The 26918-nt window shown below is 41.0% G+C and overlaps 1 protein-coding gene across 3 annotated transcripts in view; it reads right to left on the bottom strand.

The window, feature by feature from the left end:
* The window catches only part of LOC128699619 (zinc finger matrin-type protein 3), a 185956-nt gene that overhangs the window by 9727 nt on the left and 149311 nt on the right, over positions 1-26918 (bottom strand). For 2 of the 3 annotated variants that reach the window (XM_070083685.1, XM_070083687.1), the window contains exons 8-9: positions 13207-13299; positions 1636-1740 (exon numbers count right to left, since the gene is read on the bottom strand). In XM_070083685.1, coding sequence (XP_069939786.1) covers positions 1640-1740; positions 13207-13299 — 194 coding nt within the window. In that variant the 3' untranslated portion in view covers positions 1636-1639. The remainder of the gene's footprint in view (positions 1-1635; positions 1741-13206; positions 13300-26918) is intronic. The other variant, XM_070083688.1, reaches the window with a different exon arrangement.

Raw genomic sequence — 26918 nt, 5'->3', positions numbered from 1 at the left:
CAGCACCAGCGTGGAACCCACAACAAAAATGCATGTCGAGAAACTGGAAAGTGCAGAAGTATGCAACAAGGCTTGTTCCTGAGTTCAGTGGCATGAGCTACAAGGAGAGGCTAACAAAATTAGACTCAATGGCATTGGAGGATAGTAGAACAGGAGGGACATAACGTACAAAATCCTCAGGCGAGCTGATGAGGTAGACGGATAAGCTTTTGGGGGGACATTGCTGGAAGTTAGTCACAGAAAATCCACAGTGACGTTAGGAAGTATTTTTCAGTGCGGAAGAGGTGGAGGTAGATTCCACACACAGTTTTAAGAGCAGGTAGGATAGGCCCACGAGGCTAAAAGGAAGTGAATCAGGAGAATGGCAAATTAAGAGGCAGGGGTAATCACAAATAAGTGAGTACACATACAAAGCCAAACGTCGTCATTCGCTACATCCTCATTCACTAACTTCAGTCTTTTATGGCAACTTTTACCCCCCCCCAAGCCTTTGGTGTCCCTACAAACACATTCAAACTTCTTCCTTCAATGAAACAGTATGAATAAAGTTTATACTTATCCTACACTTGCTAATAAATTTAAATTATAAAGTCTTAAACTACTGTGATGCAGTAGGAAAGTCTCAATGAACGATCTGCCAGAGTACCTGAAAGAACCTATTTCAGAGTGTGGGGAAGGGGTTATCCCATTAAATGGCATTGTAGAAATCGAGATCACTTTCGGACAAAAATGATAAAATATTCAGTTCCCAAATATTCGGCCTCAAATATGGATAAATATTAGGGCAATAGAGCAAGACACAGCAATACATATAATATGCAACAAATTTGTTAGCTAGGATGGAGATCTGATAGGGGCTGTCAACAGTGAGTGGTATTGCATGCTGGGCGGGGCATCCCACTCTACACTGCAATACAAAAAATATCCCAGTCGTCTACACTGTACACCTGTAGTGTGTAGCCACCTTCTCCAGTTATTTCCAGTAGGGAAGAGTGCAGAATGAGGGGTTGATGCGTGAGTGATGGCATCACTTGCAACAATTACAAGCAATATTATCTCTTCTTACATGAAAGAAAATTCAATTTCATGTTCAGTGAACGCTTGTGATAGCTTACCACCTTCAATTATTTTCAGCAAAATACAATGCTGCATGTCTTGACTTAGTGGAAAAATGTTGTTATAATTAGGGGGAAACGCTAAACCCGCAGGAGTTATATAATATCTGGGAAATGGGAGGCAATTAGGCCTGATACAAAGAGATGGAACTTAAGTCTCATTCCTTGAATCAAGATCCCCTTACTAGCATCAAACTACCTCCCTAGAGGAACACTGTACGGAAATGTAATGCGAGTTAATGTTTAATAGTCAGTGATAGCTATATAAATAAAAAATATCGCCTCCACCGACGGTAAGATGTCAAGGAATCATTAAAAGATTTCATTGAACAACAAATGATGCTCCCTAATGGATCAACCCCAGTATGGGATCAGGGGCAACGTGAGTCTCGTTCAGTGAGGCTTCCCTGCAATGGAGATTTAGGAATAATGTACATCTTAATATAAGAGATTGGACTAACTCATTCCTGTTATATAAAGTAGCAGCAATAATTTTAAAAGCGACTATTGTTTGACCCACCTAGTTACTTGACTCTCTTCGTCTTGTGTTTCTTGGATTCTACGTGTTGAGCAAACTGACTCTCGGAGTTTAGTGTGAGGTCACACGGGGAGCAGTAATATTTCCCTGTCAGCAAACATTATATTATTATATATTATTATAAAAACATAAATCAATGTGAAAATTATTCATATTAGCTGTGAGTTTAATGCATTTTTTTCACAGGAGGCCTGGTCACAGACCGGGCCGCGGGGGCGTTGACCCCCGAAACTCTCTCCAGGTAAAACTCCTTGTGAGACCTAGACCACCATGTTAAAATCTGGATCACTCGAGGAAAATTGTATTTGCTAAAATACCAGGGTAGCAATTATTAGTTTCCGCAACAGTATTTGATGAATATTAAAAATGGTATAAAATACGGACAGGTTAGTAAGACATATGCAACAGTTAGGTATCTTTATTCCGAAACGTTTCGCCTACATAGTAGACTTCTTCAGTCGAGTACCAACTTTTCTGTACTAGACTGAAGCCTACTGTGTAGGCGAAACGTTTCAGAATAAAGATACCTAACTGTTACACATGTGTCTTTCTTACCAAAATATTTGATGCCTGTTGATTAAATATGAATGAGGAAGATTAAATTAAACATGAATATTTGATAACTTACCACAGTATACTATACTGTATTTCTAACACTGTTATGAAATAGATGTATTGATAAATATATACGTAAATCACATGTAGTACTGTACTTCAGTTATATACTGATGAGACGTTTGACTTACAGGAACTTTGTCAATCCGGGATTATCAAGTTCTTGTGAATAAAATTATCTCAATAAATATCCTAGTACTACACGTGTTTTATTTACATGTCAACCCATGTTAAAAATAGATATCATTATCAATTGAGGTTCCACATGGAAAGGGAACCTTTCATATGAAAAGCAGGGACCAAGACTACGACGAATACCATCATTAAAGGATATCCGAATTCTTTATTGACGTTTCGGATTTTTTTTCCCATCATCAGAATCTAAAAAATGCATTACAATAAAGTAAACCACGATTTTAAAAATGCGCAAATAACCCGCACATGGAAGACTGAACATAAAACGACGTTTGGGTCCGACTTGGACCATTAACTAAACTAGTCACGATTTTAAAAACATTTGCATTTCTATCTACTGCATGTAAATTATATATATTAAATTATCTTAGTTGGGTTACCTGATTTACTTTTATTGTAATCCATTATTGCTTTACTTTTAGTGTAATCCATTTTTAGATTCTGATGATGGATGAAGAAACATCCAAAACATTAATAAAGAAATCGAATATCCTTTCGGAATGGAATTCATCACAGCCTTGGTCCTCCTCTTCATATTAAAATAGATAAATTTATGCTGAAACATCCTAGACATAATATTGATTGTACAGTGCACCTAAAAAATTATTGATGATCACACAATATTGTACAGGAAAACTAGTACAATGTACAGTAAAAACCTCAGTTTAACAACCTCCATTTAATGAATTCAGAAATAATGGACAAAATCTGAATAAACTGATTTCGGGAACAAAGTCCGCTGATACAGAATTGACGTAACTAATGTTATGACGAATAAGTTACGAAATGGACAAAATTCGCTAGGTACAGAATGGTCCATTATTGTCACAGCAAAACAATCTCGGTTATCTATCAAAGAGAAATTATATTATTGTACATTTAATGTCTTTATTTTTCAATATTAATTACATAAATTTTACAAACTGTGTGTACAATACTGTATTATATACAGTACTGTAACGCTTTTGTTTGTCTTTTTTCTATTTTTAATACTTTGGATTTACTTGACAATAAAATGACCGAATACTCTCTCTCCACACTACTAGTCTGTTAAGGTTTTACAATGAATGAACAACTGTGGAATGAAAAGAATATATAAAAATGAGAGGTGAGAAGTGGGTAATAGCAGTGTATAAATACTTGTATTAACATCTTTTATAACGACTTTAATGGTGTTAAGCAAATTTGTGAATTTTGGCCAAGAGTCCTCTTCAAGGGGGGCTCCTTGGCGTGGTGAAGAGGCTCTTGGTCTGAGGAATTAGACCTGATGGTCTCCTTCCTCAGACCGAACCTAATTATCCCCCAATCCCCCCTTCCCTATCCCATCCTCCCTACCCTCCCTTTTCCCTTTCCTCCTCCTCCTCCCTGTCCCTCCCTTATTCCCTTCCTCTTTTTGGCCTGTAGGATTCTTCCCACAGGCATGCTGGTTCCTAGGTAGGGGGAAGGGTACCGGGGTCCATCACATTCCGTTGAGGTTCTTGGAGGTGGCGTAGTTTGCCGTGGAATCTGGATCGCCTGGAGATGTCCTGATCCCTCTCCAGTATCCCGGGGGAAGGGGGGGTGTCTTCCAGGCGACAGGTATATCTTTGGAAGCAGCCTTTCGGATTCCGGGGGTGGTGGCCGAAGGAGGTATGCTTTGTGGCAGATATCTGGCCGCCCTCTCTTTTGTCCACCAAAGTAGCTCGGCAGATGTGAGGTTGCTATCCCGGATTGCTGGTTTACTGGCATGAAGGGTAGGGTATGGCACGGGTTCCGTGCTGCATCTGGGCTACTTGCGGTTCTGAGGTCCTCTTGGGCGCAGAGGGAGATTTCCGGCCCTTTCATTCCTCCTAGGAACTATTCCTCCTCACTCCCCCCTTTTTTTTATTCTTTTTTTATTATTTTATTTTCTTTCTTTTTTTTTCTTAAAAACAAAAAGACAAGAAGTAACCTAACCATGGAGATCCCAATCCATGAACCTCCTACCCCCGGGGCCCCTTCTTGATACCGCACCCCATTCTGACCCTGCCTCATTTTTTGACCACTCTTCGGACAACCCTGATGCCCTTGTACCTCTTGCTGGTGCTGTTTCCTCACCCGCTTCAGGTACCTGGGCTTTGACTAACTCCTTCAATTTATCTGACCTCCGCTCTCCTTTGACTATGCTTCCGGCCTCTCCCTCTACGATGTGGCAATTTTCGAATCCCCAGCCCGTTTCACGTTGGACCAACTCCGGTCCCACTCCTAAACGCCAACGACAATTGCCTGATGATGATACTTCACCACCACCTCGTTCTTCTCAGAAAAGATCAACCCGTCATGCACTCCCTTTCCATGCTCAGTTTCGGAATGCACAATGGATTAAATTCTTTACGACTGACTTCCTCTGGTGCCTATCTTTCCGACCATTGCATTGGCAAGGCGCTCCTATGACATGTTGGTAGATATATTTCCTTTTATGCTCTCAAGAGCAGTAAACATCATCACTGCCCAGAATGCTACCCAAGCTCATGATCTTTCTCTTCTTTCGCATATCGATACTATTCCTGTCACTATCGAAAAACATCATTCCCTCAATTCTTGTAGTGGTACTGTCATTCTGCCCCATACCATAGTCCAACAGAATTTTCAGACATGAGGCAATGACATTCTCGAACAGCTGGAACTCCAAGATCTCCCAATCCTCAAGGTAGACACATGTCCTTTCTGCCTGCGGGCGAAGGCGATACTTGTAATGTGGCTCGATAACTTTTGACAGCCATGAACACCCATCCTCTGTTTATGTCACAGGATATTGGTTACAAGTTCAAAAGGTGACCCCTACACTGCAACAGTGTAGAAATTGCTGGCAATTTGGTCACCCAGCAAAATATTGCAGGTCTATACCTGAATGCCCAGTCTGTGGTGCCAATGACCATTCTAATATGTCTTGCAGTCAACCTCCCTCTTGCCTTAATTGTCATGAGGCTCACCCTTCGTACTCTCACCATTGCCAGGTCTACTTAAATAAGTGTGAAATCTGTTGCCTCAAAGAGGCAGAAGGTCTCCCATATGCTATGGCAGTTTCTCATCTCCGCCTCAAAGGGAGACTACCCCGTGTTTCTTATTCTCGTGTTTCCAAATGTCCCCCCACTTCTGGGGTCCCATCTTCTGCAGCCTCCTCTGTGGTTACCCCTCCCAAAGCCACTCAGGTATCTAATTCTTTTGCTGTCCTGGGCTCTGACATCCCTACTACAACACCTCAGTCTGTTCTCACATCTTCGCGTCCTTCCTCACAAGCCCCAGTATCGACAAGACCTCGTACGACACCTTATACCGATTGCCCCTCTAATTCTCAGAAGTCCAAAAAATCCCCATTGCTCAAATACTCTTTGAACCCTCCTTCCCTTCTTCCACCTCTGCATTTTACCTTTCCAGTCTCTGTGCCTAGTTCTTCCCCTCTCTCTGGCTCTATTACAAGTGTGGAGGTTCATCCTCCTCCTCGTACTATGCCTTCCACCCCCGTCCCCTCCCAAGTTTCTCCCTCTTCTGCCACTTCCCATGTTTCTGCCTCTTCTGTCCCCTCCCACACTTCTTCTCCAGTCCCCTACACTCTTTAGTCCCCCCTACTTTGGTACAGTCCATTACTGTCCCAATCTTTACTCACCCTCCACCTCCAATATTGTCTCCCATACGCCTTTGAATTCAGAAACACTTGAAGCCATTTCAGAATATATTGCAGAGACTAAACCTTCCATGGACACTGATCCACCTCCTGTTCCTTCTCCTCCCTCCCCTCCATCTCCACAACTTTCTTCGCAACGCTCCATTCCTTTGCTACTTAAACATCTTCCGATGCCACCGCACATAGACTTTTCTAACCCCCTCTAGTCCATAGATGCCCTTACCTGTGGATTCCTGGTATTTTCCTCGTTGCCAATCATGGCCTATTTACAGTGGAATATCCGTGGCCTCGGGTAATCGGGGTGAGCTTCAGATGCTGCTCTCCCGGTTTTCCCCTGTTGGTGTTTGCTTACAAGACCCAAAATTACACTCGGCTGTCTTCCAACCCATCTTGGGCTATAATTTATTGTATTCTTCGGATCCTTTTTCTGATGGAACCTTTAATGAAAGTGCCCTTCTACGCAATGATATTCTGTACCGTCCACTATATGTTCATACCTTGTTGCATTACACTGCAGCCCGTATCCACTTGAATAAGTGGTTTACAATATGTTCTTCATATCTCTCTCCTTCTCGGGCATTATCTATCACAGATTTTGCCTTTCTTGTTTCATCCTTACCACCGCCACTTCTGTTACTTGGCGATTTTGATACCCACCATTTCCTCTGGGAAGGGTCTCATTGTGACTCACGTGGCATTCAGTTGGAGGCTTTTCTCGCCTTTTTGCGGCTTTTTTCACCCCCTCCATGTTTTAAATATGGGTGCTCCCACCCATTTTGATCCTCGTACTCATACTCTCTCTTGCATCGATCTCTCGGTCTGCTCTTCCTCCACTGCACTAGACTTCGCCTGGTCTGTTCTACCGGACTTACATGACAGCGATCATTTTCCAATCATTCTTACTTCTCCTTCATATTCACCACCTCTCCGTAGCCCTCGCTGGCAATTTGATCAGGCAAATTGGGACCTTTACTCGCAACTCACTGCTTTTAGTGAGGTTCCTTCTTCATCCTCCATTGATGAGCTCCTACACCTCTTCTCGATGTCAGTTTTAACTGCAGCTTCTCATTCTATACCCCAAACCTCAGGCAGGCATTCTCAGAAGTGCGTGCCTTGGTGGTCTCCCGCTTGTGCTCGTGCAATATGTTTGAAACACACTGCGTGGGGCAGGTACCAGTACAATAGAACTGCTGAGAGACTTTTTGATTTTAAGCAGAAATGTGCGGTCGCTTGCCATGTCATCGGTGACGCTAAACGCACTTGCTGGGGAAATTATGTTTCCATCATCACCTCTGCTTCCTCTATGAGTGCAGTCTGGAAAAAAGTGAGGAAATTGAGTGGTAAATACTCTCCTGACCTGGCTCCTGTTCTACGGGTCGCCGGTGTTGATATAGCAAACTTTCTTGAGGTTGCCATTGAAATTGGCATTCATCTGGTCCGTATTTCTCAGGGGCTCCATCTATGCCCCTCGTTTCTTGCCTCAAATTCTGCCAGAGAGTTAGCACCCTTGGACTTTTCTTCTCTCAGAGAAGAACAGTATAATGTGCCTTTTACACTTCAGGAACTGGAGGCAACACTCTCAGCTTGCCGATCATCGGCAACTGGGCCTGACGACATTCATATTTGGATGTTAAAACATTTAAATCAGTCAGCCCTTGCAGTCCTCTTACACCTCTTCAATCTTATTTGGTCACAAGGAGTTTTTCTCCAGCTGTGGAAATCTGCCATTGTTCCCTTTTCACAAACCGGGTGCTACGGGACATGATGCCTCCCACTATCGTCCCATTGCTCTTACCAGTGCAGTTTGCAAAATGATGGAACATCTGGTAAATTGACGTTTAATGTGATATTTAGAGACGCACAACAGTCTCTCCACTAGTCAATATGGCTTTTATAAGGCCGTTCTACCATAGACCCCTTACTATGCTTGGATACGTATGTAATGCCTTTGCAAATAACCACTCGGTTATTGCCATATTTTTTGACCTTGAGAAGGCATATGACAACTTGGAGGTATAATATTTTGGCCCAAGCCCACTCCTTAGGCCTCCAAGGCCTAAGAACTTTTTAACTGACAGACATTTCCGTGTTCGGGTTAATAATGTGCTCTCCCCGGACGTTGTCCAAGCTAAAAGTGTCCCCCACGGATGTGTTCTGAGCACAACACTTTTTCTCCTTGCTATAAATGATCTGGCCTCTAGTGTTCCATCCAATATTTGGTCATCCTTCTATGTTGATGACTTCGCTATTGCTTGTGCAGGTGCTGACTGTCACCTCATTACAGTTTCTCTCCAGCATGCAGCTGACCGTGTTTCCAATTGGGCCACCACACATGGGTTTAAATTTTCCAGTGCCAAAACTCATCAAATTACTTTCACTAGACGCTCTGTCATCTCCGATCATCCTTTGTACCTCTATGACTCCTGTGTCCCTGAATGTGATAGTCAGGTTTCTAGGCCTCCTCTTTGACTGTAGGTTATCCTGGAAACCTCACATTACCTCTCTTCATGAAGGCAACTTGTCACAGCCGGCTGAACCTTCTTAAAACCTTTGCTCATTTTTCATGGGGAGCTGATCGTCGAACTCTCCTTCACCTACATTCATCCCTCATTTTGTCGAAACTCGATTATGGTGACCAGATCTATTAAGCGGCCTCTCCTGCTACTCTCTCCAGCCTTAACCCCATCCATCACCAAGGATTATGTTTATGCCTTGGTGCTTTTCGCTCTTCCCCTGTTAAGAGCCTCTATACAGAAGCGAATGTTCCATCCTTGTCCGATTGCCGTGATGCCCATTACCTTCGTTACTATGCATGCTCTCATGATCTCCACAATCCTTCCATTTATAGAATGGTCACCGATATTAGTAGACATTATTTGTTCACCGTCCCTGTTTTCTCCGTCCCTTCTCTCTTCGCCTACATTCGCTCTTGTCTTCCCTTCAGTTACCAACTTTCTATGTTCATGTAGCATCTCACTTTTCCCTACCCCCCTAGGAAGTTCCAGCTGTTCGAGTCTGTTCTTTCTCACTCCCTTGCTCGAAAGCCCAACTGCCTACGGTAGCTTCCCGCTGTCTTTTTCTTGACCACTTCCACTCTCATTCTCATGCCATCGCAGTGTACACAGATGGCTGTAAGTCTTTTGATGGTGTCGGATTCGCAGCAGAGTTTCCGGACAGCGTCGTGCGAAGGCATTTACTATCTTTGGCTAGGATTTTTACCGCCGAATTGTATGCCATTCTTGCAGCACTTATCCATATTGCATCTATGCCTGTGTCAACATTTGTGGTTGTCTCAGACTCCCTTAGTGCTCTATAGGCTATACAAAAATTTGATACACTTCACCCCCTAATTCTCCGTATCCAACTTTGGCTACGCCGCATCTCTACTAAGCATAAAGATATTGTTTTTTGTTGGGTCCCTGGTCATGTTGACATACAGGGCAATGAACAGGCAGACACTGCTGCGCGGTCAGCAGTACACGACCTACCAGAGGTGTTCCATTTCCAGACTATTTTGCTGTAATAGCTATCTACCTTCACACCCATTGGCAACAACGTTGGTCTAATCTGCTCAGTAACAAACTTCAGTCTATTAAACCGAGTATAGGTAACTGGCCGTCTTCTTGTCATCAGTGTCGAGGTTGAGAGACTACTCTCTCCCATCTTCACATTGGCCACACTCGTCTTACTTACTCATGGGTATCTCATGGAAAGGCGCCCTGTTCCTCTCTGTGAGAAGTGTCAGGTTCCAGTATCGGTTAGCCACATTCTGTTAGACTGCCCTCTCTATCAACGAGCACGCAGAATTTACCTCCAACGTCGTCTCCACTCTCCTACTCTTTCTTTACCTTCCCTTCTTGCTGATGAACCCTCCTTTAATCCTGACTCTCTCATTGACTTCTTGACAACGACTGATTTACTCCACAAACTCTGATGATGGTACCTTTCGCACTCCTCTCAGCCCTTTCTACCTCAATCTTTTGCTGCCCTCTACCCTTTCACTATCCACTGCCCCGCTGTTCTCCGTAACCTATTACTCATCCATCTCCCTTTTACCACCTGATACCCTCGCTTCCTTCCTGCCCTGTAGCGCTTATAGCCCTTGTGGTTTAGTGCTTCTTTTTTATTATAATAATAATAATTGGCCAAGAGTATTAACTATTTGAGATTTTATTGCAAAGGTGGCAGACAGTGATGGAAGGTACACTGAGAAGGTTTGAAGATAAGATTTCGTTCGGATTTTTAACCCCGGAGAGTTAGCCACCCAGGATAACCCAAGAAAGTCAGTGCGTCATCGAGGACTGTCTAACTTATTTCCATTGGGGTCCTTAATCTTGTCCCCCAGGATGCGACCCACACCAGTCGACTAACACCCAGGTACCTATTTGCTGCTAGGTGAACAGGACAATAGGTGTAAGGAAACGTGTCGAAATGTTTCCACCCGCCAGGAATCGAACCCGGGCCCTCCGTGTGTGAAGCGGGAGCTTTAGCCACCAGGCCACCGGGCCACTTGTAAATGACAACAGACTTATGCTTTAACGGAGGTTTGGTAATAAGCAACACATTTTCAAGTAAAAAAAGTGAAATAAGCCTTTAAGGTACAAAGAAGTGTACAACGATTGCAGTTTACTACACTTTTTGTGGGGAAAAAAATTGAAGGGTTGATTTCTAGATGTGTGTGTTTTAGAAGGAACGACTGATACATCCGTTCATTATTTAGAGGGATCTGAAGGTAGTGTAAGAGGAAGATGACTTACAAGAAGAATGGTGTCATTGTATAAAAGGTAAGTGAAAACAAATATACTAGAGAAAAAGATCCCTTGGTGCTGGTGATGAGCTATTGAGCCAAGGAATTAGACTAATCACTTTAACTGAATTCATTCCCCTAGGTGCTGAATGATTCCTGCGGGTATAAACTTCCCCCATTAATGTGGAAATAATATAATAGAGGACTTGCGCCATGTGAGGAGAAATTACAACACCAATCAAAATGTACCCATTATCTGCTTAATTGAAAAAAATATGTACTAATACAAACATATTTGGAATCTATTTACAAACAGGCATGTTTTTGTAAGTAGTACATATTTTGGAAACTATTCAGATAATGTGATGTTTATGTTTGTGGTGACAATGTCAGAGGATCTCGCCTTCAAAGACCACAACAATGTATCTACCGCATCTGCTAGGAAAACGATAGGATGGATAATGAGAACCTTCAAAACCAGGGATGCCAAGCCTATGGTTCTCTTCAAACCGCTTGTTCTCTCTAGGCTGGAATGTTGCTGTACATTAACTGCCCCCTTCACGGCAGGCGAAATTGCTGACCTGGAGAGTGTACAAAGAACTTTCACGGCACACTTAAGTACGATAAGGCACCTAAATTACTGGGAACGGTTGAAGTCCCTTGATTTGTATTCCCTGGAATGCAGGCGAGAGAGATACATGATAATATACACTTGGAAAATCCAAACTTGCACACGAAAATAACTCCCTATGAAAGCAAAAGACTAGGCATACGATGCAACATTCCCCCAATGAAAACCAAGGGTGCCACGCGTACACTGAGAGACAACACAATAAGTGTCAAGGGCCCAAGACTGTTCAACTGCCTCCTAGCATACATAAGGGGGATTACCAGTAGACCCCTGACTGTCTTCAAGAAGGCACTGGACAGACAACTAAAGTCAGTATCTGACCAGCCGGGCTGTGGTTCGTATGTCAGTTTGCGTGCGGCCAGCAGTAACATCCTGGTTAAACGGTAACAATAAAGAAAAAGATAAGAGAGAGAGAAATGTTAGGCTTAGAACTAAAGTTGGAGAAAGTGATGAAGACGCTGTCGTATATTTGTGGTGTGATCTGTATTATTCACAATGCAATGTTCAAGAGTTTGCAACAGAGATTTGTGGTCACAGGAGATGGTTAGCTATGAAAGGGAAGAAGAATTTTTATGGAATTATACAATAGATGATGAGCAACACACAAGCTGCGCTTACTAAATTTTAATTATGTTTTATGTAAAAAATAAAAAGAAAAGATATTAACCTGATTTGATACTATACACAGAGTCAGGCAGTGTGTCGGTTTAACGATCAGCGAACGCAAGACTGAGTTTTTACTCTAACCCACACGGGCTTAGTTCTTAACATAAAGTAAAAAATTGCTACCAGTTAATGATGAGAATATAAATAAACCAAGGAGGACAGGGCAAACTGCATAGTTGGTCAGACAAACAGCTATTGAATATCAACCCCCAAAATGCAAGGTTATGAAACTATGGGAAGCCTAAAAAAGACAAGCATAGTACAACCTTGAAAAAACAAATGAGAATCACCTACATGTATATGTGACTACAGTCAGCATGTAGCCAGAGGCGCACATTAATCTCACGACTTCTGAAGTGAATGCGAGACCAGGGAACCTAAGATTTATTTCCAGGAACCTCTGAATTAGTCATGGCTGATAAATGTTACATACAACACACCTGATACATGTTGTATGCAACATATATCAGGTCTGGTCTAGGACCAGACAACAAGGATGGTGACCCCCGAAATCGTCATGATTTCGTAGAGTTTGCAGAGATTCTTAACAAGACTAATCCTAAAGTTAAGAGAAACGAACCGGGAGGCAGTACAACCGATGAAATTAGTGGACTGAATGTATAGGGAGTACATGTTCACGATATGCAAGATACGCAAAGAACCTGATACACAAAAAATGAGAAGCAGGAAATGAGAACACTGGAACACAAACGGAAGTTAAAGACGCAGACGAGCTGCAGGGATGTCAACAAATATTTCTTGAGCATTAGGGTGACCAACAAGTGGAATGACTTGGGTGAAGAAGCGTTAAAGACAGACTCCTTACACAGGTTTACGAAGACGTATTATAGGGACTGTGAAAGTAAGAGTGTCTCTGCCTCTACCCAGCAACCACAAACTGGTGAAATAGAGAGTACATATCTCGCTATTTTCCTGTCTTACCTGTATAGCCCTTGTGGCTTAGCGCTTCTTTTTTATTATAATAATAATCCTCTGTCTTACCAGGTTACTCCGTAAACTTACGAATACATCTTGGCACCCTGACAGGCACCTTACCTGAAGGGGTTCTGTAGATAGAGAGATCCTTTGACTTGGGCTTCTTTACCTCGTCGGCTTTTATGACGCTCGCCAGGATGCTGTCTGCTGGGCCTGCAACAAGTGGAAAAAACATGATACTAGTTAAGAAAATCTTTGGTTCATTTGCTTTTCGAGATGTAAATAAATGTTTTGAATTGTAAGAATGGAGGGTGAAAACGTGCTCTAATTCGAGTCGTTTTAGGTTTTGTAATGAAAATGGATGGTGAGAAATATACACAGCTCTAGATATATATAGTAAATATATATGTTTCGCTGTATATACAGCGATACACACCTGTGTATATATATACAGAGATGTGTATATACAAACCTCTCAGTGTATAGTGAAATACAAATCTCTTGAGTCGCCTAAGGATCAGTTCTGTAAGTGTTCTTGGGTCTCCACTGCTATAAACAGGTGACATCAACCTATCCCCCACCCTTCAATGTCATCAACTCACACCCTCCCTCGTGGCTTGGTTGACTGCATCCTTAGCTCACACACTGAGGGTCCAGGATCGATCCCCTGCACTGGTGAAGCGTTGGGCATGTTTCCTTACACCTGCTCTCACTGTCCACCTAGCAGTCAGTACGTACCTAGGTGTTAATCGACTGGAGGACAAGATTAACCAAAGTTGCCAGAAATGCTCTACATAACCAGGGGCTTTCTATACACGTAGTATGTCTGTGATGTCTGCTAGGTATGTAAAGTTATATCACGTGCTTGTAGAAATAATAACCCCATACCCTCCCTTCAGTAACACTAACTCTTACCCACTGACAATCGTATATACTCCGGAAAAATAATTGACTACCCACCAATTCTTATTCTTCCGTGGCATCAGGATATTATGGTGAGATCTAATAAGAATTAAAAACAGTCATGTTAAACAGTTTCTTAAAAAAAATAGGAAATCCGTCAAGCTTGTTCTTTTGTTTCATAGTTGACTCGTATTTGTCCAGAGAACTTGAGGGGCGAAACTAAACAATAGGACAAACAGAGGGACTGACCACCTCAAATACTTTTTCTTTTTCAAATGCTGATTACGTCATCCTTATTTCATTACTACACCTGCTGCCTCTGTATTTGACTGAAGAAGCCTACTGTGTAGGCGAAATGTTTCATCAATTAAAGATAACCAATTGCTGGACATGTGTCTTAATCTTCAACTTGTCGGTATTTTATACCGTTTACAAGAAGGACAAATATCGTAGACTCACCCAGCAACAAACAACTTGATCGTCTAATCTCACCCAGATCTCAGTTGGAAACATGTAGCTTCCTAACCTCACGTAGTGGCAAGCAATGAATATATCAATTAGAAGTAGACAGGCTACACATCCTAGCTTCACCCCACACCTAGCAACAGATAGACCACATATCCTAGCTGCATCCAACACCTAGCAACAGATAGACCACATATCCTAGCTGCATCCAACACCTAGCAACAGACAGACCACATATCCTATCTTCACCCAACACCTACCAACAGATAGACCACACATCCTAGCTTCATCCAACACCTACCAAAAAAACAATAATTCACTGGTACCCACCACGGGGTGATTTCCTAGCCTTAACGACCTGCCAACTAATGGGACAAATCTTAGCATCACCCTCAACAGTTCACATATTTCATGATGATGATGATGATGATGATGATGATGATGATGATGATGATGATGATGATAATAATAATAATAATAATAATAATAATAATAATAATAATAATAATAATAATAATAATAATCTTTATTTCTAGCTGATATCACTGACATACTGTAAAGAAAACCCCATGTTATGCAGAGTATTTCGGGCAAGTGTGGTTAATTTTTTCCACAGGATGCGACCCACACCAGTCGGCTAACATCCAGGTACCTATTTACTGCTAGGTGAACAAGGACAGCAGGAAACACCCTAATGTTTGCATTCGTATTGGGGATCGAACCACGGACCTAATGTGTGAGTTGAGTGCGCTACCAACCTAACTACGGCATTACCAACTTCATCCCCTAATTATATACTAGTCTTCCCCAGCAGCAACTATGAAATCGACCTCCTAACTAGCCTCAACCTCTGGTCACACACTGTCCCCCATCTAGCTAAGCTGATTCAGTCACAACATCGGCTGTTGTCCATTTTGTTAGGGGAGGGGGAGGAGGGGGGAAGGGACACCGGAGGCGATTTTCCAAGTGAGGTGCTGGGCACAAAGATGGCGTTGATTGCTCTTACGCACGCCTTCCGCGCCCCTGAACAATGAAAATGGCGCAAAATCTCCCGCCATAAGCGCTACTGATGTTGTCGGAGAAGACGGAGGCAGGCTTGAAGAACCAGTATGGCTTACATGAACATATCCACTAACCCTTCTTTTTCGAAATTGTGTGAGGGAAAGAGATGGGGGGGGGGGGTGTATGTGCACTCGCCTAGATGTTTCAGGGTTGAATTCAGTTCCCGGGTTCGCCTTTTATCTTTCACTTGACCACTGAAGGCTCCTGATACCTATGGATCTGTCATAACTACTTTTGGAGTCATGTATGAAGTCAGCCTTCCAGTACCACTACTTACTCTCCTATATTCTTTCCCTTCACTACCTCTGCACCCAAGAAAAGCCATATATGCACCTAACGCATTTGGGTATAAAGTTTAAAACTGTTTCCCTTTGTTATATCATCCTTCCTCTCATCTCAAACAATACATCTATGTGGAAAAAAGTCACGTATGTATATTTCAGGACATTAAAGGAAACATTTCGCCACGAGTGGCTTCTGCGGTCCTAATACAAAGAAAACTAAAAAAACGAGTCGACTTGACTCACGGGGTATGGTTTGGTTGGTTTAAAAAAATGAGTATATATAGTTGTTAGGTAAGACATATGCAACAGTTAGGTATCTTTATTTCGAGTATATATAGTAGCAGGAGTCAGGTGGAGTGTTAGGTAAGACACATATGCAACAGTTAGGTATCTTGAAGATTGAGACACTTATGCAGCATATGGAAATCTTTATTCAGGAAACGTTTCGCCACACAGTGGCTTCATCAGTCCAATACAAAGAGGAAGGCGTAAGGAGAGGAGGAGAATGAGGTAATCAGTCCCTCAACCTGGAGTCGATATGTTCAGTCCATCAATCTTGTAGAATGTACAGCATAGGGCCGTAGACGTGGCTTATATACTGTAGTGAGGTGACGTGAAGCAGATGGAGGCGGGGTCATAGTGGTACCATCCACTAGTCGAAGTAGGTCTTCGTCCAAAGGTTGAACAAGTGTTGAAGAATTCTTTGTAACAAGATCCCATGATGCTGCAGTGTCTGACAGTTGTGATGAATGGTTTGAAAAACCGACAAGTTGAAGATTGAGACACTTATGCAGCATATGTTAGGTATCTTTATTTCGAAACGTTTCGCCTACACAGTAGGCTTCTTCAGTCGAGTACAGAAAAGTTGATAGAAGAGACTTGAAGACGATGTAATCAGTCCATCACCCTTAAAGTTTTGAGGTGGTCAGTCCCTCAGTCTGGAGAAGAGCATTGTTCCGTAGTCTTACCTAACAATCTGTCGGTATTTTATACAATTTTAATGTTCAAAGGTAGTAGTGGTAGTAGTAGTAGTGGAACTAATGGTGAGACGGGTTGGGTTTGAGAAGGACCTGTTGATATCATGTTACAGCAGTTTTCAGAATAGGTAATATCCTGTTGATTAGCAATTTTGAGATACTGTAACTACCGAACTTTTGTGATGAATGGTTTGAAAAACCGACAAGTTGACGATTGAGACACTTATGCAGCATATGGGAATCTTTATTCAGGAAACGTTTCGCCACACAGTGGCTTCATCAGTCCAATACAAAGAGGAAGGCGTAAGGAGAGGAGGAGTATGAGGTAATCAGTCCCTCAACCTGGAGTCGATGTGTTCAGTCCATCAATCTTCAACTTGTCGGTTTTTCAAACCATTCATCACAACTGTCAGACACTGCAGCGTCATGGGATCTTGTTACAAAGAATTCTTCAACACTTGTTCAACCTTTGGACGAAGACCTACTTGAACTAGTGGATGGTACCACTACGACCCCGCCTCCGCCTGCTTCACCTCACCTCACTACAGTATATAAGCCACGTCTACGGCCCTATGCTGTACATTCTACAAGATTGATGGACTGAACACATCGACTCCAGGTTGAGGGACTGATTACCTCATACTCCTCCTCTCCTTACACCTTCCTCTTTGTATTGGACTGATGAAGCCACTGTGTGGCGAAACGTTTCCTGAATAAAGATTCCCATATGCTGCATAAGTGTCTCAATCTTCAACTTGTCGGTTTTTCAAACCATTCATCACAACTGTCAGACACTGCAGCATCATGGGATCTTGTTACAAAGAATTCTTCAACACTTGTTCAACCTTTGGACGAAGACCTACTTCGACTAGTGGATGGCACCACTATGACCCCGCCTCCGCCTGCTTCACCTCACCTCACTACAGTATATAAGCCACGTCTACGGCCCTATGCTGTACATTCTACAAGATTGATGGACTGAACACATCGACTCCAGGTTGAGGGACTGATTACCTCATTCTCCTCCTCTCCTTACGCCTTCCTCTTTGTATTGGACTGATGAAGCCACTGTGTGGCGAAACGTTTCCTGAATAAAGATTCCCATATGCTGCATAAGTGTCTCAATCTTCAACTTGTCGGTTTTTCAAACCATTCATCACAACTGTCAGACACGGCAGCATCATGGGGTCTTATTACAAAGAATTCTTCAACACTTGTTCAACCTTTGAACGAAGACCTACTTCGACTAGTGGATGGTACCACTATGACCCCACCTCCATCTGCTTCACGTCACCTCACTACAGTATATAAGCCACGTCTACGGCCCTATGCTGTACATTCTACAAGATTGATGGACTGAACACATCGACTCCAGGTTGAGGGACTGATTACCTCATTCTCCTCCTCTCCTTACGCCTTCCTCTTTGTATTGGACTGATGAAGCCACTGTGTGGCGAAACGTTTCCTGAATAAAAATTCCCATATGCTGCATAAGTGTCTCAATCTACCGAACTTTTGATGGATAGTGTTACTGACAGCAATTAAGGCAGCTTGTATGCATTTTCGCTGTCTTAAATCGTCTTCTTTAATCATTAGTTTAGCCTCACTGAATTTCATGATATAAGAACATAAGAATGTGCGTGGATGTAGTGCGGATGATAAGAAAGAGATGATTACTGATGTTATGAATGAAAAGAAGTTGAATGTCCTGGCCCTAAGCGAAACAAAGTTGTAAAGTAAAAGGATACAAGTGCAACTAATGTGACATTTTATTGTGGCAACGTTTCGCTCTCCAGGAGCTTTGTCAAGCCTTTACAAACAGTACATGGACACATAGGGTATATATAGGCACAGACTGAGGTGCAATACTAGTGGTAGCAGTAGCAGTAGTGACATAAGTTGTAGTAGTAGTAATAATACAATATGGTAGAGCAATTAACTCGTAGATAAATTAGACACATGTGCAACTCTTGGGTATCTTTGTTGAGGAAAGTTTCGCCACCCAGTGGCTTCATCAGTCCATACATAGGAGAAACTTGAAGAACAGGAGGAGAATGAGGTAATCAGTCCCTCAACCTTGAGACGATGTGGTCAGTCCATCAATCTTGAATAGAATACGGCATATGGGCGGAGAAGCAGCTTATAAACCGTAGGCAGGAGAGGTGCAGCAGATGTAGGTGGTGTCACATTTGTTCAATGTGGAAGTAGGTCGTGCCTAAGGGTTAGGCAAGCGAAGAATTCCCAAGTATTAAGAACCCAAGAAGTTGCAGTGTCTGACAGGATTGTAGATGAATGGTTCAGAGAACCGACATGTTGATAAATTAGACACATGTGCAACTCTTGGGTATCTTTATTGAGGAAACGTTTCGCCACCCAGTGGCTTCATCAGTCCATACATAGGAGAAACTTGAAGAACAGGAGGATAATGAGGTAATCAGTCCCTCAACAATCCTGTCAGACACTGGAACTTCTTGGGTTCTTAATACTTGGGAATTCTTCGCTTGCCTAACCCTTGGGCACGACCTACTTCCACATTGAACAAATGTGACACCACCTACATCTGCTGCACCTCTCCTGCCTACTGTTTATAAGCTGCTTCTCCGCCCATATGCCGTATTCTATTCAAGATTGATGGACTGACCACATCGTCTCAAGGTTGAGGGACTGATTACCTCATTCTCCTCCTGTTCTTCAAGTTTCTCCTATGTATGGACTGATGAAGCCACTGGGTGGCGAAACGTTTCCTCAATAAAGATACCCAAGAGTTGTGCAAGAAAGGTATAAAATACCGACTTTCATATTGTCGGTATTTTATACCTTTCTTGCACAACTTGTCAGACACTGCAACATCATGGAATCTTGGTTCAGAGGACATCTACAAGACCTTCTTCACGGCTGCTGCAACTAACCCATCTCTTTGGGAAGGACCTACTTCCACTGGGGAATCCCGCCTACCAGTGACTTTATCCTCGTCTGCTGCCCGTCCCTATCCACTGACGCCTATATAACCGCCAGTCTTCTTGTCTTTGCTCCAGATTCTCCTCCACCACGATGCTGTGAACACTAACTCCAAGGCCGAGGGACTGATTACCTCATCTTTTGTATATAGTTCTACTGTCTTCCTATTATGTCCTAGAATCTGTACTGATAAAGCCACTGGATGGCGAAACGTCTACAATAAAGATACCCAAATGTTGCACATGTGTCTTACCCAAGAGTTGCATATGTGTCTAATTTATCAACATGTCGGTTCTCTGAACCATTCATCTACAATTAACTCGTACATGAGTAAAAGGATATAAAAACTATTACTTGGGTAACATAAAAATAGGTTAGACAAATATAGACTGGATAGAGAAGGCCTGTTTCAGTGTTCACTCTCTGTAATGTGCTTTGTGTAGTATTAACAGGAGAGACTATGTGATGGCAGGGTTTACTGCTTTCAGGAGGATTCTTGCTAAGACTTCAGAGATGGTGAAGCTGCCTTTGTTTTGTTTAATTGTATTCGAAACAGCGATCAGTGCTGACTCGAGGCACTTGCGCCTACGGAAGTTTGTTTCTTTGATCACTAATTGGGCGTCCCTGAATTTCATGAGATGATTGGTGGAATTTCGTTGTACACAGGCGTTGTTCAAGTTATCGTTCCTACATGCGTAAATGTGTTCATTGAGGCGGGTGTCGAGGTTTCTTGCTGTTTCACATACATAAATCTTGTCGCAGCTTCCACAGGGTATAGTGTAAACCCCTGCATTGACTGGTTCGTGGTGCTTTGATTCTGTCCTGGTTAGATCCTTTACTGAAGTGCTGGAAGCGATGGCGACTGGTGTTAGCTTGTGAAAGTACTTTAGAAACGTTCAGTGCAACCTGGCTGTTGGGAAGAATTATAACTTTGTTAGGAGTGGTGTTGGTGCGTGGAGAATTAATGATCTGAAGAGCTCTTTTCTTGCAGTCTTTGATGAAAAAGAAAGGAAAATGTAACTAAGTGAAGGTTTGGTGAATGTATGTGCATTCCTCGTCAAGAAACTCAGTACTACAAATTCGGTATTATGCTCTTAGGAAAAACCCGATGATGATGCCTCTTTTGGTCTTAGTATCTTGACTGGAATAGAAGTGTGTGAGATCATTTTTATTGGTAGGTTTCCGATAGACTTGAAATCTTAGGTTGTTGTCTACTTTGCGAATGAGGACGTCGAGGAAAGGTAGCTTGTCATTGGACTCCTTCTAGTGTAAACTGGATCGCCGGTTGAACTGCGTTGAGCCTTGCCTGAAGATTCCGTACATCAAAACGTTTGGGAGTTATTACGAGGACGTCGTCCACGTAACGTAACCAAGTGACGCTTGAAGGGATGATGTTGGCGAAGTGTTCGGACTCTAGGTGTTCCATGTATAAGTTGGCTAGGACGGCACTGATGGGGGACCCCATTCCCATGCCGTAGGTTTGTTTGTAGAGCCTATTATTGAAAGAAAAACAGTTGAAATTAACACAGAGTTCAATCAAGTCAACAAAATCTCCGGGAGGTAGAGGAAGATTAAGGTCCTGATTGACTTTGCGTTGTAGAACCTCGATGGCTTTAGTGGTAGGTACTTTTGTGAAGAGGGAAGTCACGTCCAAGCTACTTAGTTTTTTGTTACGGATGGAGAGGTTTCGGATGCGGTTGAGAGGGTCGCCTCTGTGTTTAAGATGAGCGGGGCTGATGGTCCCCAGAAGGCAGGAAAGATGTTTGGCAAGAACTCCGGCTAGTTTGTGTGGAGCACTGCCTGTACCTGACGTGACTTGTCTTAGAGGAATATTGTCTTTTTGGGTCTTGGGTAAACCATACATGTGTGCTGGTATAGAAGTTTCTTCCTTTCTCTAGTGCGTTTAAGTGTTTGTCTGGTTTTGTATAGAAAGTCTTTGGTGAATGTCTCCCACTGTTGAGTGCTGATGGGTTCGTATGTAGACTGATCACTCAAAAGGTCCATCATTTTAGTGTTGTAGTCACTGGTGTTGACTATGACGACTCCACCTCCTTTGTCGGCGGTGGTGACGATAATGTTGGGGTCGTTGGCGAGGTCCTTAAGGGCAGTGATGTATTGTCTGAGAAGATTAGAAAAAGAAGGTTCACATAAAGCTGCAGTGAGAATGCCCTGTATATCCAGTCTATATTTATCTAACCTACGAACCTTGTTCCAAGGTTCGTAGGTTCGAGTCTCCTTCAGCCAGAGATCAGTGTTTGTTTATATTTCGCCTGCTCTTGCGAATTCCTTGCATTGTTAATATCTCTAGTAAGGCTGATGCATGCAGGGGATGAGATGAAAAGCTGTAAGCCTTCTCCCTGAAAGCTGGCTGCCTTGGATCAAAGTCTAGCGCAAGCTGGACTCCAAGGTATTGGTCCAGTGTGGGTAGATTGGTAAAGCACTGCATACCTTGTTCCAAGGTTCGTAGGTTCGAGTCTCCTTCAGCCAGAGATCAGTGTTTGTGTATATTTCGCCTGCTCTTGCGAATTCCTTGCATTGTTAATATCTCTAGTAAGGCTGATGCATGCAGGGGATGAGATGAAAAGCTGTAAGCCTTCTCCCTGAAAGCTGGCTGCCTTGGATCAAAGTCTAGCGCAAGCTGGACTCCAAGGTATTGTCCAGTGTGGGTAGATTGATAAAGCACTGCGTACCTTGTTCCAAGGTTCGTAGGTTCGAATCTCCTTCAGCCAGAGATCAGTGTTTGTGTATATTTCGCCTGTTCGTGCGAATTCCTTGCATTGTTAATATCTCTAGTAAGGCTGATGCATGCAAGGGATGAGATGAAAAGCTGTAAGCCTGCTCCCCGAAAGCTGGCTGCCTTGGATCAAAGTCTAGCGCAAGCTGGACTCCAAGGTATTGGTCCAGTGTGGGTAGATTGGTAAAGCACCGCGTACCTTGTTCCAAGGTTCGTAGGTTCGAGTCTCCTTCAGCCAGAGATCAGTGTTTATATATATAATATATATATATATATATATATATATATATATATATATATATATATATATATATATATATATATATATATATATATATATATATGTGCAAAACAACCACTCTGAAAGAATAGAGAAATTCCAAGCGCTTTCGTGACTACTCACATTATCAAGGAACTTTGAAAGTAAAGCATCCAAGGAAGCTATATAAGGGGTCTGGCCAGCACCTCACTATCAGATCCCACAACGGTTAAGCACGTGACGCGCGCCGACCCAACTTGGATAGGTCCTTTGCACAACTCACCCACAAACTATTCTACCCAAGAAAATTTAAAAATTATTATTTGTCCAGTGTATTATTAAATTCTTCCCAAATTCTATTAATTATAAATGGATCTAATTTATATAAACCGAAGGAAATATTCATATTATTGTCAAAACTGCTTTTTATGAAACAAGATTCAATTATATTCCTGTCGACCATGGACTTGCTTGATACTACTTTCTCAACTTTTTGAAAATCAATTGGATGGTTAAAATCTCTTACATGAATAAATAAAGCATTGGAATCTTGTCCAGTTCTAATGCTATATTTATGTTGTTTTAATCTTAGTTCGAGATTTTTACCAGTTTGACCGTAATAAACTTTATCGCAAATTTTACAAGGAATCTTATAGACACATCCATCAGCATTATGGGGGGAATTCTTTATCAAAAGTTTTTTTACTGTATCAAGATTTTTGAATACAACTTTAATATTAAAAGTCTTAAGAAGAGAAGGCATATCAACCAAGTTTTCATGGTAAGGGAGAACCAACATATTTTTAGTTGAATAAGGCTGGTTGTCCCTTTTTGGATTGTAAAAAGTATTTCTAGCAACTTTAAAAGATTTATCAATTACATTTCTTGGGTATTTTAAATCATTACCTATTTCATAAATTTTGGATATTTCCTCATCTATGAACTCAGGACTACAAATTCGTAAAGCTATCAAAAACATTGATGAGAAAACAGACAGTTTGACTCTATCTTGATGCGAGGAATAATAGTGGACATAGGAACAGTTATTTGTAGGTTTTCTGTAAATTTTAAATTTGAATTCATTTTTACCCTTAATAATTAAAACATCTAGAAAAAGCAATGAGTTATTTTCTTCAAACTCAACAGTAAAGTTTATAGAATGGGCAAAGCTATTTAATTTTCCAAGGAAATGGTGTATATCTACACTTTTAACCATCCAATTGATTTTCAAAAAGTTGAGAAAGTAGTATCAAGCAAGTCCATGGTCGACAGGAATATAATTGAATCTTGTTTCATAAAAAGCAGTTTTGACAATAATATGAATATTTCCTTTGGTTTATATAAATTAGATCCATTTATAATTAATAGAATTTGGGAAGAATTTAATAATACACTGGACAAATAATAATTTTTAAATTTTCTTGGGTAGAATAGTTTGTGGGTGAGTTGTGCAAAGGACCTATCCAAGTTGGGTCGGCGCGCGTCACGTGCTTAACCGTTGTGGGATCTGATAGTGAGGTGCTGGCCGGACCCCTTATATAGCTTCCTTGGATGCTTTACTTTCATAGTTCCTTGATAATGTGAGTAGTCACGAAAGCGCTTGGAATTTCTCTATTCTTTCAGAGTGGTTGTTTTGCATATTCTGAAATCACCTGTTTACTGTGATCTTATTGCATTAATGGATACCACACGACTCTTCAGAATGTTCTCGATAAGCTTTCCTAATCATATATCTTTTGTTTCACAGTTTTCTTCTGCACTGATCAAGTCCCACAAGTTAAAAATTCGACTTAATTTTTTAAAAAACTGTTTAAATGAACAAGTTTTGCCCAAGTCTCTTTTACCCAATAGACTCCTTGACATGAGAGATCGTCCTTTTGATGATTTTATGAGAATTATTCTTCAGAAACATATTGAAATAACTAAAATACAGGAGAAGGAAGCATTCAAAATATTGAGAAACAAAAAATACTCTTTTAATCAGGCCATTCCATCAGAATGGAAACACAGTATGTTGGATCATTGTTATAATAAACTCAGAAGAATTTGTAATGAACTCAAGAGCAAACTACAAAGAAAATTAGACATTTTAATTGAAAATAGTGATTGGACAAAGCATGCTAATAACAATTTTGTAATTAACTTATCAGATGAAATTTTAGACAAACATACAACTGCTGCTCTAGGTTTTGGCCTAAGTTTTGCAACTTCAAAAAAACTTAATAATGTTGAAATTGCAAAAGCCTTTTGTAACTTTGAAAAATTTTCTGATTTATCCTCTGATGAAATTAATATTAGTAAAGGAATGGTATATAGCTCTATGTTAAAACCAAACATTCCCAATTGCCCTCAAAGATTCTTTAAGTCTTATGATACACTTAATAACAATAAAAATTTGCGCCTTACTAAAGCAGACAAAGTAAATGCAATAGTAATTATGAAAGAAAATGATTACCAAGAAAAAATGAATAATCTCTTAGATGATACTGAAACCTATTCTAAACTTAGGAAAAATCCCCTAGAAACCGTTAACAGCAATTTCAATAAAACAATAAAACTTCTACTGAAAGGCAAAGATGAATTAGTCAAACAATTTACTTCAACTAATCCATCTTTACCTTACATGTATGGACTAATAAAAACACACAAACCAGGGAATCCAGTCAGACCAATTATTAGCTCCATAGGGTCAGTTTCATATAAATTATCCAAATGGCTTGTTGATATTTTGAGCCCTATTGTTGGCAAAATTTCTAACTTTAATGTTAAAAACAACATAGACTTGGTTGATAAATTAAGCTCCTTGACTGACTTAAATGATTTTAACATGGTTAGTTTTGATGTTACTTCCTTGTTTACGAAAGTTCCTGTTGATGATTTATTAAGTTTCTTATCTGAAGAACTCGTTAACTATGATTTACCATTGCCAGTTCCTACTATCATTAAACTTATTAAGCTTTGCATTGTTGATGCAAAATTTGTATTTAATGATAAGTTTTACACTCAGAAGTTTGGTATGGCAATGGGAAATCCTCTTTCACCTGTTCTTAGTAACCTATACATGGATTTTTTTGAAACAAGGTTGCTTAACACAATCCTCCCTAATAGAGCTAAATGGTTCAGATATGTTGATGATATTTTGTGTCTTATGCCCAAAAATGTAGATATACACCATTTCCTTGGAAAAATTAAATAGCTTAGCCCATTCTATAAACTTTACTGTTGAGTTTGAAGAAAATAACTCATTGCCTTTTCTAGATGTTTTAATTATTAAGGGTAATAATGAATTCAAATTTAAAATTTACAGAAAACCTACAAATAACTGTTCCTATGTCCACTATTATTCCTCGCATCAAGATAGAGTCAAACTGTCTGTTTTCTCATCAATGTTTTTGAGAGCTTTACGAATTTGTAGTCCTGAGTTCATAGATGAGGAAATATCCAAAATTTATGAAATAGGTAATGATTTAAAATACCCAAGAAATGTAATTGATAAATCTTTTAAAGTTGCTAGAAATACTTTTTACAATCCAAAAAGGGACAACCAGCCTTATTCAACTAAAAATATGTTGGTTCTCCCTTACCATGAAAACTTGGTTGATATGCCTTCTCTTCTTAAGACTTTTAATATTAAAGTTGTATTCAAAAATCTTGATACAGTAAAAAAACTTTTGATAAAGAATTCCCCCCATAATGCTGATGGATGTGTCTATAAGATTCCTTGTAAAATTTGCGATAAAGTTTATTACGGTCAAACTGGTAAAAATCTCGAACTAAGATTAAAACAACATAAATATAGCATTAGAACTGGACAAGATTCCAATGCTCTATTTATTCATGTAAGAGATTTTAACCATCCAATTGATTTTCAAAAAGTTGAGAAAGTAGTATCAAGCAAGTCCATGGTCGACAGGAATATAATTGAATCTTGTTTCATAAAAAGCAGTTTTGACAATAATATGAATATTTCCTTTGGTTTATATAAATTAGATCCATTTATAATTAATAGAATTTGGGAAGAATTTAATAATACACTGGACAAATAATAATTTTTAAATTTTCTTGGGTAGAATAGTTTGTGGGTGAGTTGTGCAAAGGACCTATCCAAGTTGGGTCGGCGCGCGTCACGTGCTTAACCGTTGTGGGATCTGATAGTGAGGTGCTGGCCAGACCCCTTTTATAGCTTCCTT

This window comes from Cherax quadricarinatus, chromosome 10, assembly GCF_038502225.1.
Source record: "Cherax quadricarinatus isolate ZL_2023a chromosome 10, ASM3850222v1, whole genome shotgun sequence".
NCBI lineage: Eukaryota > Metazoa > Arthropoda > Malacostraca > Decapoda > Parastacidae > Cherax > Cherax quadricarinatus.
Note: the sequence above shows the minus strand (reverse complement) of the source record. Positions and strands in the feature narration are given on the sequence as shown.